Raw genomic sequence first — 18,488 nt, 5'->3', positions numbered from 1 at the left:
TAGATAAAGAAAGGCCAAAGACGAATAAACATATTTGCTTCTCAAGAAGATTCTTGACTTGGAATTGATGAGGGAACCACCTAATAAATGCCACAGAGTTCACAAGAGTAACTGGACCTGGTGAAACCTATACTGCACTTAGGTACTTAAACACCTGCACCAGATCTCTCACTGTGACCTTAGGGGATGCTTGAGCTGTGAGCAGGACTGAACACTGTGACTGCAGGGTTCATACAACACCACATGGCCATAACATTTGTGATTCTGAGTTATAGCAACAAAAAATATGACCCTTCCTCCTTATAAATCTCATGGGCAAAAAGTTCATTCTTACAGAAATGTCTTAGCAATGTCATCAATGTGAATGCCCTCTTATTAAGTAGAAGACATTCATTTTTTTTTCCACTTAGAGGAATCACATACCAGCTTTTCTCTGGCATCAGAAATATGACAAACACTACTCTTGTACTTTGGGGCCATCAGTAAATAAGAATTACTTAAACACAAGCTGTTAGATACGGTATTTGTTCTGATAACCACCTAAATGACTGATGACGGAGGACATGCAGTGTGGATATTATGGACAAAATTCTCTCCAGACAGTGAAGAATGTAATGGTGTAAAATTTCATCAAACTACACAAATGGGTGGCCAATTTTAAATGAATTAAATTTTATTTATGGAATTTTCTATTTAATATTTTTGAATTGTGGTTCAACTGGAAAAATAAAACCATTGATAAATGGACAAAATTGTTTCTACTTTATAATACTGAATTTTACAAGTCAATTATTCTTACCTCAAATGCTAATCATTCAATTTTCAGAAAGAAAATGGTGAAATACTTGAAGATAATTAGAAAGTTTAGAAAAAACTTTAGCATAAAGCTTGAATGTTAATTAACTTCAAACAAGTTAGAATTAATACAATCATTTAGAAAAATATGCAACTACAATCCTAATTAAGTTTAATCAACATATATTGCCACTATTTAGGCAACTCTCAACATTCATTTTTGATACATGTCACTCTAAAAGCTTTTTTAAGACAACAGGAACAAGAAAATAAAAGAGATACTGAAGTTGAAACACATAATATAGAATTGTAAAAAAAAATTAGGAGATCATAATTTTAAATATACATTATTTTGCAACAAATTTTATTCTGTTACATTACATGCATAACACATTTTGGATTGTTACTACATAAATATACCATGGCTGAAACAACCTAATCTGGAAGAAAAGGTGAAAAGTGAGCTGATTTGCATAGGAAACACTGATCAGAATAGCTAAGGAAGAAAATGTTCTAACTGAAGAAAGTTAAATCACCTGAAATTTATATACTTGAAAAAGAAGTTTCGTTTAAGGCAAGCTCATCCTATTTTAGCATATGACTGTGAGAATAATATTATTAAATTAAAACTTTGGCTAATATATTAGTTGTATCATACTATTTTATAACTGTTGATATAGGCTGATTAACAAATACATATTAGGTGAAGCTGTAAAGGAGAACTGGGTTCATCAAATATCAGCATTATTGCCTTAAATAGGAATAAAATTCCAACTGAATTATAAACAAAATTCCTTCAATAACTATAAGTTGTGTGTGGGAGGAAAATTTTGTCACTTTGTCACCAACTTATACGTGTTGAAGGAATTGTGTTTATAATTCAACATAATTTTTACTCCTGTTCCAAGAAGTTGGCAGGGCCAGGTGTGGTAGTACACTCCATTAATCCCAGCACTCTGGAGGCAGAGGCAGGTGGATTGCTGTGAGTTCAAAGCCAGCCTGGTCTACAAAGCGAGTCCAGGACAGCCAAAGCTACACAGGGAAACTGTGTCTCAAAAAAGCAAAAACAAAAGAAAACAAAAACAAGTTGACCTTGGCTCTTACTGTGCCTCACAATGAAAGTATATGTGATAAAAATAGTTATTTCTCAGTTCTTTAATCTACACAACTTTCTATTTGATAATTTGTAAAACCATGAACATATGCTCACTATGAATAATGTCATTTTCATCCTGAGAATATACACCCATACAAATATTTGCAAAGAATGTGAATGTCTAAACATGCAGCTAATAATTACTACTTGTTTTCTTTGTCACTATGTCAAAATAATAGATTAAGGTCTTTATGAATATGGCAAAAATGTTCTGGAAATCTTTGTTTTACTGTTTTTTCTTAATTTTCTGAAACAAATGCACTAGGGTGTGGATTCTGATATCTAAATTAAATGAGTATGTGATTAACAATATTAATGGTATACATTGCCAAAATTATGGAAATTTGGAATTTAAGCCATTAAGATGGCATCTAATATCTTTATAAAATTTCATTCATAACTTAAACTACTCGGGCAAATTGAGATGCCACAAGCCATGAGCCTTCTCATATGTAAATTATATTTGTTTCTCACACAAAATATTTAATAACATCTTACAGTTGCTTCTTTCAGCAATGCTGATTAACTCAAACATGTTATCAGTCTTTATTCAGCTGAAAATTAGTCCTATTTGAGTGTTTTCCTCACTCTGTCCTTCTTCAGCCCACAGGCCACATGCACAGCCTTCTGCTTCTCAGCACTGTGCTGTGGACATAAGTATTCAGTAAGCAAAACTTGCATGACTGATCTACAGTGGCCACTGCAATACTTCTCCCTCTTTCTAAAACAAGCAATGCAACACTGCATTTCCTGAAACTGAAGATGGGGTAGCTTCTCATTTTAATGTGGTTCCAAGGGGTGAGGCAAATGAAGCTGGACCACTCCTACTGTTATAAGACAGGAGAGCCCATTTCCTCAGCTAAACATAATATGAAAAGGGATCCCAAGTATGACAAAGCTTTTTGTCACAGTATTTCTCACAATGTCTCTGTTATTACGTGGGAGTCACAGCAATACAGCATAATATCTATGCTAAGTCGTTATAACAAATGTGTGCGTAGTATTAATGTTCTCTCTTCAAGCAATGTAATTCTCAGGCCGTGTGCTGTTAAAATATTACATCATGGGTTTCTTAGTTTTTCTTAAATTCTAGATAAAGCTCAAGTATTAAATATTAAAATATTTATTTTGTATTGGAACTAGCATATATATGTGTGTATACATATGTATGTATGTATGTATATATACATATATATATATACACACATTTATTTGATGACAATAGTATAAATTTCTAAACAGAATCACCACAGGAATGTTTTGATGCTGTGAGATGTTGTTCAAGTGATTTCCCAAGCCCAGAGTGTTAGCATTCAGCAGTGAAAATGCACTGGAAAGTCTGTGCCAAGGTGCCATGACACGGACCTAATGCAAGAGGGTTATTGGGAGAGGGAGAGGGTGTCTTGGAGTGGGCACATGAGATAGGACTAGAGACAGACACACAAACAGGCGGGGAGACAAAAAGAATGAGAGTCATGATGTCAGGAGGGACCTTTTAAGGTGTGTGTGTGTGTGTTGCATAGGAAAATATGCAGCTCATAATGACAGTGAAATTGTGCCAGCTGCATCTGGCAGCAGCAGGTAATGATGTAAGCTGCTGGTGCTGAGTCATTGAAAGGTAGGCTGGTGGAGAGCCTGATTTACGACATTCCTCCTCCCCTTTGCTTGCTATAAAATGTAGAGGAGTTTTAATTCAGAACATGGTTGTTCTGGTAAAAGATTTGTCTAATCCAGCTGGAATAAAAACATGCCTTTAATTAAGGAGATAGAGTTCAAGGGCAGCCTGGTATAGAGCAAGTATCAGGTAAATAAAAGCTTCAGCCCAGGCGTGGTGGCACACGCCTTTAATCCCAAACAGTGATAGTAAAATTAGTTTGTAAAAAGAAAGTACCCATGTTTGAAAGGGAATGTTTAATTGGCTGGCAGAAAAGCGACTGTCACAGACATGAGGACAAGTCATAGAGGCTTTGCTTGACCAAGTTCCAGAGATCTCCAGTTGTTCAATGCTGTCTTCAAATACTATTTATGGTCCATCTCTATGTATGAAATAATTTTGTCTAAAAACCATTTTGAAATCTGCTTTTTCTCCTAAAATTGTTTTTCTGTTTTTCACTTTAACTATGAGCCATAATGAAATTTACACTGGAAAACTTTTTTCCACAGAGAATGTTGAAAGAAGGCATCTGGCCAAAGGCTTGAGACAATGAGAGAGTTGGTTCTGACTATTGTGAGCAGCTAGGCAGGAACTGCTTGAAAAGAAAATTAGGAATTTGACATAAAAGTACCTGGTTAGATATTATTAGCTGTAGAAAAGTGGAACTTGTTTCTTTAAAATCTGCTTTGAAAGAAATAGAATGTGGGCTTGGAACATCATGCTTTACAGATATTTTACAACAAAGAATCCCTTGGCAGTTAGCCTAGGCCTCAAAAAAGATGAATAGCATACCTGTTGGTTTGAGACTGGAAGTAGGTCAAGATTTTTCTGTGTTAAGGACATTTAGTTTCAAGTTATGTTGCTATGACAATCATGTAAACGCAATAGTTTTAGCCCTGGAAAATTTATGATTAAACTTTCTGGAGTATTGTTTAAGAAATAATAATCAGGTCATGCTGACCATTGCTTGCATATTGATTTACTCTTGCTATATGCTTTATTGCTGATTATACAGAACTGTGTGTATTTTTTTGTTAGATTGTTTTCTTGCTCTGTTGATTTTTAAATGTTCTATTGATTGGAAAAGATGGAAAAAACATGATGTAATCTGTGATGAAAAAAAATTAACTTCATTTTAAATAAAGTACTAGAGTTGGCCCAAAAGAGGAACAAAAGAAAAATAAAGTTCTTCTGAGCTAGAATATCTTTCATTTTTGTACTGCAATTTATGTCTGGGCCCCATTTCTCAATCTCTTATCAATAATTGGTCCCTTTGACTAATTGTTCACCAACAGTTGGTTTCCCTTAACCAGTTGTCTTCCCCCTCACACCCCATTTAATTCTCCATGCCTCGGAACCACCAAGACTTTCTCTTCTCTCTTCCCAAAGCTGGACTGTGGGAAGTGACAAATCAAAGAATTTGACAGAATAGGATATTCCCAACTTTCATTAATAGGGGCAATGCAGAGAGACAGAGAAAGAGGAAGGGGGGGGGGAGAAATGGGAGAGAGAGAGAGAGACAGAGAGAGAGAGAGAGAGAAGAGTTTTTGAGAAACTGATTTCAGAGAAAGAGAACTCAGGTGAAGATGAAATAGCTGGGCCAGAGAAAGACAAGGAGACAGATTAGAATAGATTCCTGGAATTAATCTTAGGCCAATCAGAGCAATTTAGAGGCCAGGAAGAAAGCCAGGTTGAATAAGTTACCTGGGAGAGGAGTTTGAGCCAGAACAGCTGAGTTGAACCAGCCAGGTGAGCTTATTAAGCAGCAAGTCTCAGATGTTGAAAATATTCTAGGCCTAGGTAGCTTGCATGCAGGGTAGAAGCTTCCACGGGTAGGGCGAGGTTAGCAGACAGAGGCAGTAAGCCTCCAAGACAACAATTAACTCGGGAGAATAGAAGTTCCTTTTCCAGTAAAAGGTGAGGAAATAGAAAAGGGTGATGGTGAGGCAGGAATGGGGGTGCTGTGTTCTTTAGACTGCTTTTTGCTGTATGGGGGTGATGACATCTTTGGGGACCCAAGAACGCTGTCATGCCAGGCAAGTCCTGGGATATCTGGGCATTTCACTCACTGTCTAGGCTCCATGGGATGATCTGGGTCTAGGAAAGTGCAGGCCTAGTCAAAATAATCTGTGAGGCTGGACCTTCTGGAGCTAGGCTTTGAAGTGGTCTGAGATACAGATTTTGGGGAAACATCTGGACCTTCAGGATGCTAGAACAGATTTTACTAAGATATTTATTAAGATAAACATAAGGCATTTAGGAGGAATTTTTTCTTAGGTGTACATCTGAAATATTTAGGCCCATAGTCCTGGTAGTTGAGGGAGGACAGTCCCAAGACCATGTAAAGGGAAAGAGATCCCACTCTTAAGAATAGGCAGGTGGGGAAACAGACTGTTGATTTACAGAATAACTTAATCTGGAGTCCATTTGACCTATGAGGTGGATTTAAGCTTATTCCCTGAAGTTTAGGAGAATTTATTAAGTTTACAAAAACATAAGTTTTAGATACATTAGCATCACCATTGTTTGTAATATGAACTGAAATCACACTGTAAAAAGGCAGTAGACCCACAAAAGTTTTATACATGTTAGCATTACCATTGTTTGTAATCTATACTGAAATTCGCATTGTAGAAAAGATAGTAGAGTCACATCTTTGTTTCATAGTAGAACCTTGGGAAATAATTTGTGGTTAAAAGCTTGAACAGTCTTAAAGATGAACTCAGGGAAGACAGAAGCCTCCCACGGAGCAAAAGAGTGAAAGCTTGCTTGGTCTTGATCTTCATTATGACTACAGACTGTAAAAGAGGAGGCTTCTTCCCTCCATCCGTAAGACTGGATGTATATAGATTGGGCAGACATTTTTATACAATGAGAAGCACCTTGAAGACTATAAGACAACCAAGTGAAATTTACATTCATGAGTTTGTGACTATGACAATAGTAGTAGTGCTTTACTGGAGCTAGATTAATAGCTTATCAAAACTCCATTGGTCAATGTTAAAACTCTGAAAATTTAAAGTTTTAATATAACAGTAGCATAGTAAGGCAAAAAATCTGAAGCATTTTTTCATTGTTTTTATACATCTTAAATCAATTTCTCATTACCACTTAAGCTTTCATATCCTCTGACCTTAAAACTTGCATTTATACACCCTAAAACACCTTCTTAGACTGAAAATATTTTTAAATACTAACAAGTTAAGATTTTGTATCCTCATGCCTAAAATAAACTTTGCATCTTTTTTTCTATCAAATTATTCACCATGAGACACAGGTGGCTGATTAATAAATGAAGTCATTGTAAAATGAATTCCTTTAAATAAAGGAATAGTAAAAAGTTATATTGAAATCTGTTTATATCTGACAAAGATCTAATATCCAAAATATATGAAGAACTCAAGAAATTAAACACCACCAAACCAAATAACCCAATTGAGAAATGGGGCTTGGAACTAAACAGAGAATTCTCAACAGAGGAATATCAAATGGCTGAGAAACACTTAAAGAAATGCTCAACCTCCTTAGTCATCAGTGAAATGAAAATCAAAACAACTCTGAGATTCCATCTTACACCCATCAGAATGGCTAAAATCAAAAACTCAAGTGACACCACATGCTGGCGAGGATGTGGGGAGAGAGGAACACTCCTTCATTGCTGGTGGAAATGCAAACTAGTACAGCCACTTTGGAAATCTATCTGGTGCTATCTCAGAAAAATGGGAATAGGGCTTCCTCAAGACCCAGCTATTCCACTCCTTAGAATATACCCAGAAGATGCTCCAGCACACAACAAGAAAAGTTGCTCAACCATGTTCATAGCAGCCTTATTCATAATAGCCAGAACATGGAAACAGCCTAAGTGTCCATCAGTAGAAGAATGGATAAAGAAACTGTGGTACATTTACACTATGGAATACTACTCAGCTATTAAAAACAAGGAATTCCCGAAATTTGTGGATAAATGGATTGAACTAGAAATGATCATAATGAGTGAGTTAACCCAGAAGCAGAAAGAATCAAAAGGTATATACTCACTTATATCTGCATACTAGCCCAAGGGGCATGTCCCACGAAAGCCCTCACTTACCAGGAAACTGGGACAGAGGGGAGGACATCCTATAGGGACTCTAAATGAGAGAAGCATGGGAGAATAGCAAAGTAGAAGGATCCAGAGGGTCCTAGAAACCTACAAGTAGAACATTATGATAGGCAGATTTGGGCCCAGGGGTCCCGCTCAAACTAAGGCGCCAGCCAAGGACAATACAGGCGGTAAACTTTAAGCCCCTACCCAGATCTAGCCAATGATCAGAACAGTCTCCACAGTTGAGTGGAGAGTGGGATATGACTTTCTCACGTACTCTGGTGCCTCACATTTAATCATGTCCCCTGGAGGGGGTGACCTGGTGGTACTCAGAGGAAGGACAGCAGGTTGCCAAGAAGAGACTTGATACCCTATGAGCATACACAGGGGGAGGAAATCCCTCTCAGGAACAGTCATAGGGGAGGGGAATAATGGGAAAATGGGGTGGGGAGGGAAGAATGGGAGGATACAAGGGATGGGATAAACATTGAGATGTAACAAGAATAAATTAATAAAAAAATTTTAAAAATCTGTTTATGATTTTTATCTCTTTTCTGAGTCTGGTAACAAGATAAACTGCTTATAGACCTAGTCGCTCTAGGAGCATGAGGCCTGTGGCCTGATTTTTACACAGGAAAAGAACTGCGATGGCAGCTAAATCCTTGGTTGATACTGTGAAACTGACAAAGATATCTTTAGCCTAGTCGTCAGCACTATCAAACATGTGAAAAGAATGAACTTTGCCTGAATAAACAGAAAATATGGAGCAAGCGACTCCTGGATCTATTAAAAATGACAGAGTGCAGGCAGCCAGAAGACAGTCAGGACTTGCCCACCATCTGAGCTGGGTGCCACTCTAATAGCAAGTAAGTGGTAGAGAGATGAGAGAAAGAAGCAGAGCGCTTTGTACACCATGAAGAGAGGCAGAACGACAGATGTGAAGGTGCTGAGGAACAGCCTGATGTAAGAGGCCTGTGCTATTACCTGAGGTCATGGTGATGCCTGTGCCCACGCTGCCACCATGGGCTGTGACTGGGTCTATGGCCCTACTGCAACAGAAATCTGTGTCCATGCTCGTGGACCATGTTACCAGCAAAGACCTTGCAGTCGTCCATGGTCTGGTGTACTGCCTAAAGCCAATTGACATCTAAGGTCAGCCTGAGCGGACCTTACTCCTCACCTGCTGTGGCAGTTAGGAGAGCTGTGCACACCTCTCATCGTGGGCAGCACGGGGGATCTGATCCTACATTAGCTGTGGCACTAGACAGAACAGGGCCCACCTGTGGAGGAATGTCGTTGAGTGGATGTAACAACTGTCAATAAAGCGCTGTTTAGCCAATCATCTGGGCGGATGGACAGAAAGTGGAAGGCGGGACTTCCTGGAGAGGGGGAGGAGCCAAGAATTGACAGTAGAAAAGGAGAGAGAAAATGGTTGACACTTGATGGCTTGATGGCGAGGACCAGACTGGCAAGTGCTTGGGATATATGTATGTTATGAGGTTTAGAGTAGTTTATTTTAGTTTACGTGTAGATTAGACCCAGTTTAGATTCTGTCAGCGGTAGTTCTTGCAGCTTTAAAGTACATTTCAGACTCTGTGTCAGTTGTTGGCTTCCTAGGCTGACTGATACAATTTATTGTAACACCCACCCTTCTCCTGAGCACTGTGAAAGAGCTGGGTGTCAGAGAACTGGCCGGCTCACCACCTTAACTACCACCCAGGCCCAGATCCAGGTATTTGAGCTAACCCCTCCCAACATCTAAAACATTAATGAGCTGCTGGAGTGTGTGAAGGGACTGGTCCTGCAGAACCAAAACTGTAGTATTTCTATGACTCAGAGAAAAGCGGTACAGCTGAGGGAAGTCTTGATGATGGGCCAGTATTTATGGTGTAGCAGAAGCCAGAGGCTAGAACCAAACCAGGGACTCATTGCAATGAACATTTGCATGTAAAGCGGTTTGAGCAAAAGGGTATCTGTGTGGAGCACCATGACGCACTGCCACTTCCACAGCAAGATAGATTTCTTTTTTATTGGTTTGGATTCCCCACCCACCCCCTTAAGAGGGAAGTTACAGTGGTAGAGGATGAATATGGAAGGAATTAATGGTATCAGGGTACATGATGTTAAATTGACAAAGAATCAATTAAAATGTTAATTTAAAAGATGAAAGAGACTTTAACATACTATCTGGACAGTCACTCTAGGTTCCTCTGTGGTCGTTTGGAGCAGAGTTCTCAGAGAAGTGTCAGTCTTCAGCTGCCAGGCCCAGCAGACCTGACAGAACTTCCCCCGTGGTGTAGGAGCTTGGAGGCACTGATCTACCTTGTCTAGGCAAAGTAGGGCAATTAGCTTCCCAATGTCTTGCTACAGTTTGGAAGTGTTTTGGCAGCAGTCACCGTGAAGGGCAGTTTTTCATTGAATGGCCACCTTTGCCACTTTTAAAGTAAGATCCAAGTGGAGATTCTTCTGTGCCCATCTTCTTTGGAGGAGATCAGGGCTGTGCTGCCAGGACCTGGCATGTCTCTCTATCATGAAAAGCAGTTTTTACTGAACATTTTAAATGTCATATTCTGCAGTTCTCTGACGAGTTTGAGGACCATCTATCAAGTATACCTGATATAATTACTTGATTTGGGCTTACTTTTGGAAGCATATACAGGGGGATAAATAAGGCTTATTCCTGTAATTAATTACATTGGTGGTTAGTAGGGTTACAAGTATAGTTCAAAACACATTAAAGAATTTGATAATATAGAAGGTGATTGGCTACTAACTTGCATTTCTTAATTATCCTTAACAGCTTACAGTGGTTTCGTAGCTTTTATATGACTAAGACTTTACATTCCATCCCTGTTATGTTTAGCCTTAAAAATAACATTTTGGCTGGGCATAGTGGCACACACCTTTAATCCCAGCACTCGGGAGGCAGAAGCAGGTGGATTGTTGTGAGTTTGAGGCCACCCTGGTCTACAAAGCTACAAAGTGAGTTCAGGACAGCCAAGGCTACACAGAGAAACCCTGTCTCAAAAAATCAAACAAAAAAACCCCCAATTTTGAAATAAGCTCTTCTAGTATCAAAGTAAAAAAAATAATTTTAATTAATTTAATTTAGATGTAGTTCATAGAGAGACTGGCAATTTTACTGATCCTTTCAAAGTGTACCATCATAGGCCATTATAGATTTTTGTATGGATTAGTTTATCCAAATTGCTAAAACTTAAAAGACAAAGAAGCTAGACAATTATTACTGTGAACCTGAGTTGACCTTGGATGGAACAGGCAGTGATACAAAGCCATCTGGGTAGGCCTGGATGTCAGATCCCCACACTAGAAATAATTTAATGTGTCTAAACACAAGGTTTAGAGTTGAAGAATTGAAGAATATGTAATATCAATCAGGCAAATTAAAATTGTTTAAGGGTAAAAAGTAATGAAAAGCTTTATTATCTTTGAAATTAACTTAAACTATTAATAAATTCATTAAACATATTGGTAAAGTTCACAAATAGACAATGACCATCAAATAGAAAGAAAAGATTAACCCTGTTAATAAAGTAAAACTATTCATAATTTTGGGTTTCAAACTAAGGACAAGCAATAAAGTCCCCATTTAACATAAAAAGGCAGACACTGATTGCTAGGCTCTCCTTTAGTCCCTACATTTCTGAGGGCCCCTCCTGGCTGGCATATGCTATCCTCTACCTTAAAATTTTCCAGCCCAGGGGCTGGGCTGCCTTTCCCACAGCTCTCCTTTCCTGTATAATCCAACCATTTTGGTTACCTGATCTTTTCATTTACTCTCTCTTTGGCGTCTTGACTATGGCACCTGCCACCTCTCTCCCCTCTCCTTTCCCCTCCCCCTCTCCTTACATGGCTCAGGGTCAGGTCCACTCTGGACTCTCCCAGATGTCCTTGCCTCAGGCTTTGCTCTCCCACATATATATAATAAACTTTATCTTCCATCATACCTAGGAGTAGTCATGCCCTTTTCTTTTTCTTTTTTCATTCAAATAGCAGAACAAATTGTCATATTTATTGGAGATAAATGGACACTTTCCAATGGTGTTATAAACAAATAAAAGTTTTGCAGAGTAAAAGTATTTATTATCATCTTATCAACATGCTGGACTTAGTATTCACTGATCACGTGTGTGAAATTCTCAAGAATAAAGTAAAATATAAAAACAACATAAAGGACTGGAAAAATGTAAAAGAAGAGAAAGAACTTGTTGATGGAAACTATAAAATATTGGTAAGTGTAGCTAAACAATACACAAATAAGTAAAAGATAAACTTGCAAATATGCATATCTTCTGGTCCTGGAAAACAACTGCTGGGGATATATTGAACATATATCCATGCTCGAATGCATTGAACTTTAGCTAAAAGTATTGTTGATTACTTAATCACCATAGTTCACATTTTGCCTAGAGAACCACATGTCTTTATTAGAATTTCATAGTTGTGATAAAACTCATGGTAAAAGGAAACTCATGGAAGCAAGAATTTATGTTGGCTTAAAGTTTGGAAGGTGCTTTCATCACAGGGAAGACATGGTGTCCGGAGCATGAGAGTGCTGGCCATTTGCATCAATAGGCAGGAAGTAAACAAGAAGTGGAGCCTAGGTCAGAAAACCTCAACCCCTGTGCCAACGAGTTCAAGGCTCTTCCCACTCTTTCTTCTAACAGATTTAGTGTGTCTTGTTTTATGCTGAGGTCTTTAATCCACTTGGACTTGGGTTTTGTGCAGAATGATAAAAATATGGATTGATTTGCATTTTCTACATGTAGACTTCCAGTTAGATCAGCACCATTTGTTGAAGATGCTATCTTTTTTCTCGTGTATGGTTTTGGCTTCTTTGTAAAAAATCAAGTGTCCATAGGTATGTGGATTTATTTCTGAGTCTTCTATTCAATTCCATTGATCAGCCAGCCTATTTGCATGCCAGTACCATGCCATTTATATCACTGTAGCTCTATAGTACAGCTTGATATCAGGGATCGAGATTCTTCCAGAAGATCTTTTATTGTACAGGATTGTTTTAGCTATTCTGGGTTTTTTGTTTTTCCACATGAAATTGAGAATTGATCTTTCAAAGACTGTAAAAATTGTGTGGTATTTTGATAGAGATTGCATTGAATCTGTAGATTGCTTTTGGAAAGATGGCCATTTTTACTATGTTGATTCTCTCAATCCACAAGCATATCTTCTTCAATTTCCTTCTTCAGAGATCTGAATTTTTTTCATAGGTCTTTCACTTGTTTGGTTAGAGTTACAGCAACATAGTTTATGTTTTTGTGGCTATTGTTAAGAATGTAATTTCTCTAATTTCTTTCTTAGCCCATTAGGCGTTTGTATAAAGGAGGGATACTGACTTTTTTGAGTTGATTTTGTATCCAGACACTTTGCTGAAGGTGTTTATCAGCTGTAGGATTTCCTTGGTAGAATTTTTGGTGTCAGTTATGTATACTATGATATCATCCACAAATAGTGACACTTTGACAATTTCCTTAACAGAACACCAACAGCTCAGGCTCTAAGATTAACAATTAACAAATGGAACCTCATGAAACTGAGAAGCTTCTGTCAGGCAAAGGACGCTGTCAGCAGGACAAGGCAACAGCCCACAGACTGGGAAAAGATCTTCACCAACCCTACATCTGATAAAGGGCTAATATCCAAAATATATAAAGAACTCAGGTAATTAAACACCAAGAAACCAAACAAACCAATTTTTAAATATGGAGTACAGAGCTAAACAAAGAATTCTCAATAGAGGGGTATTGAATGGCTGAAAAGTGCTTAAAGAAATGCTCAACATCCTTAGTCATCAGGGAAATGCAAATCAAAACAACTCTGAGATTCCATCTTACACCTATCAGAATGGCCAAGATCAAAAACTCAAGTGACAGTACATGCTGGGAAGATGTGAAGAAAGGAGAACAGTCTTCCATTGCCAGTGGGAGTGCAAACTTGTACAACCACTTTGGAAATCAATTGGGTGCTTTCTCAGTAAAGTAGGAACAGGCCTACCTCAAGACATATCACTCCTGGGCATATACCTGAAAAAACGCTCCACCACACAAGAACATTTGCTCAACTATGTTCATAGCAACTTTATTCATAATAGCCAGAAGCTGGAAACAACCTAGATGTCCCTCAAAGAATGAATAAAGAAACTGTGGTGCATTTACACAATGGAATACCAGTCAGCTATTAAAAAGAAAATATTGAAATTTACAGGCAAATTAATGGAACTAGAAATGATCATCCTGACTGAGATAACCCAGACACAGAAAGGCATGCATGGTATATACTCACTTATTAATGGATATTAGCCCAAATTAGATGTCCTTTGAGAGACTCCACCCAGTGGGGGATTGGGTCAGATACTGGGACTTGAAGTTGGACCCTGGGCAGACCACTGAGAGTTGTAGGGAAGAGTGGGAGGATAGGAGGTCTGGGAGGTATGAGGAGCTCCACGGGGAGACCATCAAGGCCTGTGGATCTGGACAAAGCGGTTCCTGCACAAACTGATGCACCAACCGAGGGCAATGCATGCAGAGAACCTAGACTCCCTGCTCAGATGTAGCTGATGGGCAGCTCGTTCTTCACACGGCGGTGGGGGAGTTGTGACTGGTACTGAGCCTCTGACATGCACGCTGATGCCCACAATTTGGCTACTGCCTGCCTTGGCAAGATGGCCTTGCACACAGAGGAAGTGGATACAGCCTATCCTGATGAGATCTGATAGGCTGTGGCCTGACAGTGAGACAGGAGGACCCCCTATCAGAGGCCTAGGGGAAGGGAACAGGGCAGAAGAGGAAGGGAGGGTAGGAACAGGAAGATAAGAATGAGGGGATAACAATTGTCATGCAATGTGAATAAATAATAATAAATAAATATTAAAAAGGGAAAAATAAAGAAAATATCAACCCCTATTCCAAATAAAGAACTTTCCCCTTCCAAAAAAAACTCCAGTCTCCTTAAGAATCCAACAACCTTCTGAACAATGCCACCAAGCATTCAGACACATGAGTCTATGAGAGATGTTTTGCATGAAAACCCTTTTAATTGTTAAAATGGAAGCTTGAAATCAATTACTTTTAGAGTAATTTCAGAAAAGATATGGTTTTTGTAGGAAGCTTGAAGCCCACTTACTACTCAAATAGTTTAATGATAAGAATTCTAAGAATTCTTGTACTTGAGAGTTCATATATGCAGTGACTAAATGTTGTCTTTTTACATGCAGACTACATAAACATGCATGAGCTTAGCAATGACAAGTTAAATTGAAATGAAAATAAAGGGGAAAGTACTTTTCATACAGAAGTTTGTAAACAAACTTCAGAAGGCAGGTTTAAAAAGCTATTCATTTCTCTTATCTGTAATTCTTACACTATAACATTCTGTTAAATCAAGAAAATAATTAGGGACTCTCCACTGGGGTGAGTCCCTGAGGGAGAGTCCTCAAAATTCCATACTTTGAACTTACAGTGTTTACCAGCCTGGAGGAGCAGCATGTCCCCTGGTGCCTGGGCAGCTTCAGCTACCACGACTTTAATGAGAAGTTAAAACATCCCTTGCTTCGCATTCACTTTTGTATTTAAGTATCTTACTCCATTCCTTACATGAAAATCTGACAGCTAGATTCTATAACAAAGGTATTCTGTCTCAAGAAGCAAATGAAATTTGTTCCTACTGGCGAAGATCAACACTGGTGAGTGAATCATCTCCAAATTTTATATAATTCACCTAAGGTTTAAGCAGCATGCACCAGCATTCATGTCACTTATCATATGTATGAATTCTAAGAAGACTTACAATTTCCTTCTTGAATAATAGTTTAAATGGGCTGGAAAACACATGCAGAGAGTAAATCTGCAAGTTTCATGAATTGTGGTCACCCGAGTGTGTGTGATCTGGGCTACCATGAATAAGCACTTCTTGGGCTGCCTGTTAAATTCAGGAGAATTTTAAACCAGGGAAACAATGTGAATGTCTTAAAAGTACCAACTATTTTCCAGGAAAAGTACACAGAGTCTTAGAAGAAGAGTTTCAGAAAATATCAAAATGTGATTTAAGAAAAATCAGAACAGCACAGCCTTACAATATGATTGGTTCCTTGGGAGTAATCTAAGAAATCATTATTAGACACAGGCTGAGAGGGCTGGATAGTTACAGAGAACTGGAAGGTCTGTCAGGAAACATGTCGGGGAAGGTAAGGTGTTTGCACATCACTTGTAATAAAGACATTGGAGAGTAAGTGTGAAGTTAAGGAAAGTCATGGTGACTTGCTTCACAGCTCAGCCCAGCACAACACAGAAGCATGGCCGGAACAGCATAGAGCTGAAGGATGAAACTGCCAAAGATAAAAGACTCATCTATCAAGTAACAACTGGTAATAACTAAAGAAACAATTAGCAGGTAAAATTTTTAATGCTGTTTGAATATGAAGATGAAAGAAAGGTGTGACAGAGTGAAATGGAGCTGACCCAGCTGGAGGCAGCTGACCATGAGTCTGAATGTGAGGATCTGAAACAGGAGCAAAGCCGCAAGAATAAGATTATAGGAAATGCTGAGGACAGAACATGGGCTTGCTCATTCTCTAAAATGGGCGAGACGTAACTTTATCTATATGTAAGGGGGGAAAGGTTGAACATTGCACTGTTACAAGGCAATTGCTGAGATGGAAAACAGGTGAGCAAAGGCGTAGGCACTGACTTGGAAGGGAGCGAAGGTAGAGAGGATATCATTCCTGTGCAGAGAGAAAAATGAGGAATTTAACACACAGCTGCCTGCGTGCTCTCATGGGAGTGCCTGGCATCCTTCTTACATTTATTCTGTGTGGCTTCTAGTCATTTACAGGTTGTGCCAGTAGCTGAATTTTCTATAGTTATCAGAGGAGGTTGCAGTGTATTATTTTGATGCTAACTTACATGTATAAAATATATGACACTATTTACCTCATCCCTACTAGCTTCATTGAGGTAAAACCATTTCATTGGTCACTTTATTCAGCTTTTCTAACTTTAACAAATCAAACCCTATTCCAGAAAGTTCTTATGACTTGTTGCTCACATGTAAGGTTTCTAGTTCTAGAGATTGTTAATTATTCATCAGAATTTAATCATAGCTAATTCCAGGATGATGTGCTATTCTTGCTATTGGAAGTTTTATTCCATCTTTTCCTAAATAAAGCTAAACTTTGAGTCTCAGAAGTAACCATAATGAATGTGAGCTTCAAGGCTGGCTTCCTCCTAATGGGGTTCTCTAATGAGCGCAAGCTTCAGATTTTACACGCAGCACTCTTTTTGATGACATACCTGCTGGCCATCATGGGCAATCTACTCATTATCACCATCATCACCTTGGACCATCGCCTGCACGCTCCCATGTACTACTTCTTGAAGCACCTCTCTCTCTTGGACCTCTGTTTCATCTCCGTTACAGTCCCCCAGTCCATTGCAAACTCACTCATGAACAATGGGTTCATTTCTCTTGGTCAGTGTATGCTTCAGGTTTTCTTCTTCATAGCTCTGGCCTCATCAGAAGTAGCTGTTCTCACAGTGATGTCTTATGACCGGTATGTTGCCATCTGTCAGCCACTACAGTATGAGACAATCATGGATCCTCGTGCCTGCAGGCGTGCTGTGATAGCTGTGTGGACGGCAGGAGGTCTGTCTGGGCTCATGCACACGGGTGTTAACTTCTCAATTCCTCTTTGTGGGCAAAGAATTATCCACCAGTTCTTCTGTGACATTCCCCAAATGCTGAAACTAGCGTGCTCTTATGAGTTCATTAATGAGATTGCAGTGGCTGCATTCACAACGTCCACAGCCTTTGTCTGTTTGATTGCCATAGTGTTTTCCTATGTTCAGATCTTTTTAACTGTGATGAGAATTCCATCAGCTGACGGCCGGACTAAGGTGTTCTCCACCTGCCTACCACACTTGTTTGTAGTCACTTTCTTTCTCTCAGCAGCAGGCTTTGAGTTTCTAAGACCTCCTTCAGATTCCTTGTCAGCTATGGACCTCACATTCTCCATATTCTATACTGTAATACCTCCAACACTTAATCCAGTCATCTACAGCTTGAGAAATGAAGCCATGAAATCAGCTCTGAAGAAAGTGTTGTCGAGAGAAGAATTTTCTCAGAGAATGGTATATTTAAAAGCTATATTCAAACTCTAAAGAGACCACAAATTTAGAGGCATTGCTACTCTTCCTGGAATAGAGGTGGAATGAATTGGATTTCTTCTAGCATTCTGTTTCAGTGTTTCTCTTAGCTGTGTTCTCTGAGAAAATTCCATTAAATGAAAGATGATTGACCAATAAGAATATGCATGGCCTTCCTTCTTTCCTCCAATTCCAAAATTATTTTAAATCACTTTTAAGAATGCCCAGGAAATCTAGGATGTAATCTGAATAAATTATAATAAATTTAAATTTTTAAAAGGATGTCCAGGAAATAAGGGAGAAAGGAAAGTTTGTGGTGACATGACCAATATTAATGTAAAGCTAATTTTAATAAATACATTCAGACTGCCATTATGTGAACTGATTTTGTCTGTGTGGGATTTGATCTCTGGTTGCTGTACATAATTCTCTATAGGCTGTGAAATTTACTGTAATGTTTATATAGCTGCAAGGTTTTCTTGCTATTAAAGAGTATAGCAACTTATTCAGCCCCTAGAAAAATTCAAATTCTCTCCTAGTCCAAGTGAACCAATTCTAGTTTTTTTTCCTTTTACTCATAATAAAACAAAATTTAGATGTTATTTTTTTTATAGTTTTCCA

At 38.6% G+C, this 18,488-nt stretch overlaps 1 protein-coding gene across 1 annotated transcript; it reads left to right on the top strand.

The window, feature by feature from the left end:
* Positions 1-16,916: 16,916 nt before the first annotated feature.
* LOC127191062 (olfactory receptor 14J1-like) lies at positions 16,917-17,882 on the top strand. The gene has a single exon (XM_051148297.1). The coding sequence runs from the start codon at positions 16,920-16,922 to the stop codon at positions 17,880-17,882; it is 963 nt and encodes a 320-aa protein (XP_051004254.1). The 5' UTR covers positions 16,917-16,919.
* Positions 17,883-18,488: the final 606 nt, after the last annotated feature.

Source organism: Acomys russatus, chromosome 6 (assembly GCF_903995435.1).
Source record: "Acomys russatus chromosome 6, mAcoRus1.1, whole genome shotgun sequence".
Classification (NCBI taxonomy): Eukaryota; Metazoa; Chordata; class Mammalia; order Rodentia; family Muridae; genus Acomys; species Acomys russatus.
The sequence above is the reverse complement of the archived record's forward strand: the minus strand, read 5'-3'. Positions and strand labels throughout refer to the sequence as shown.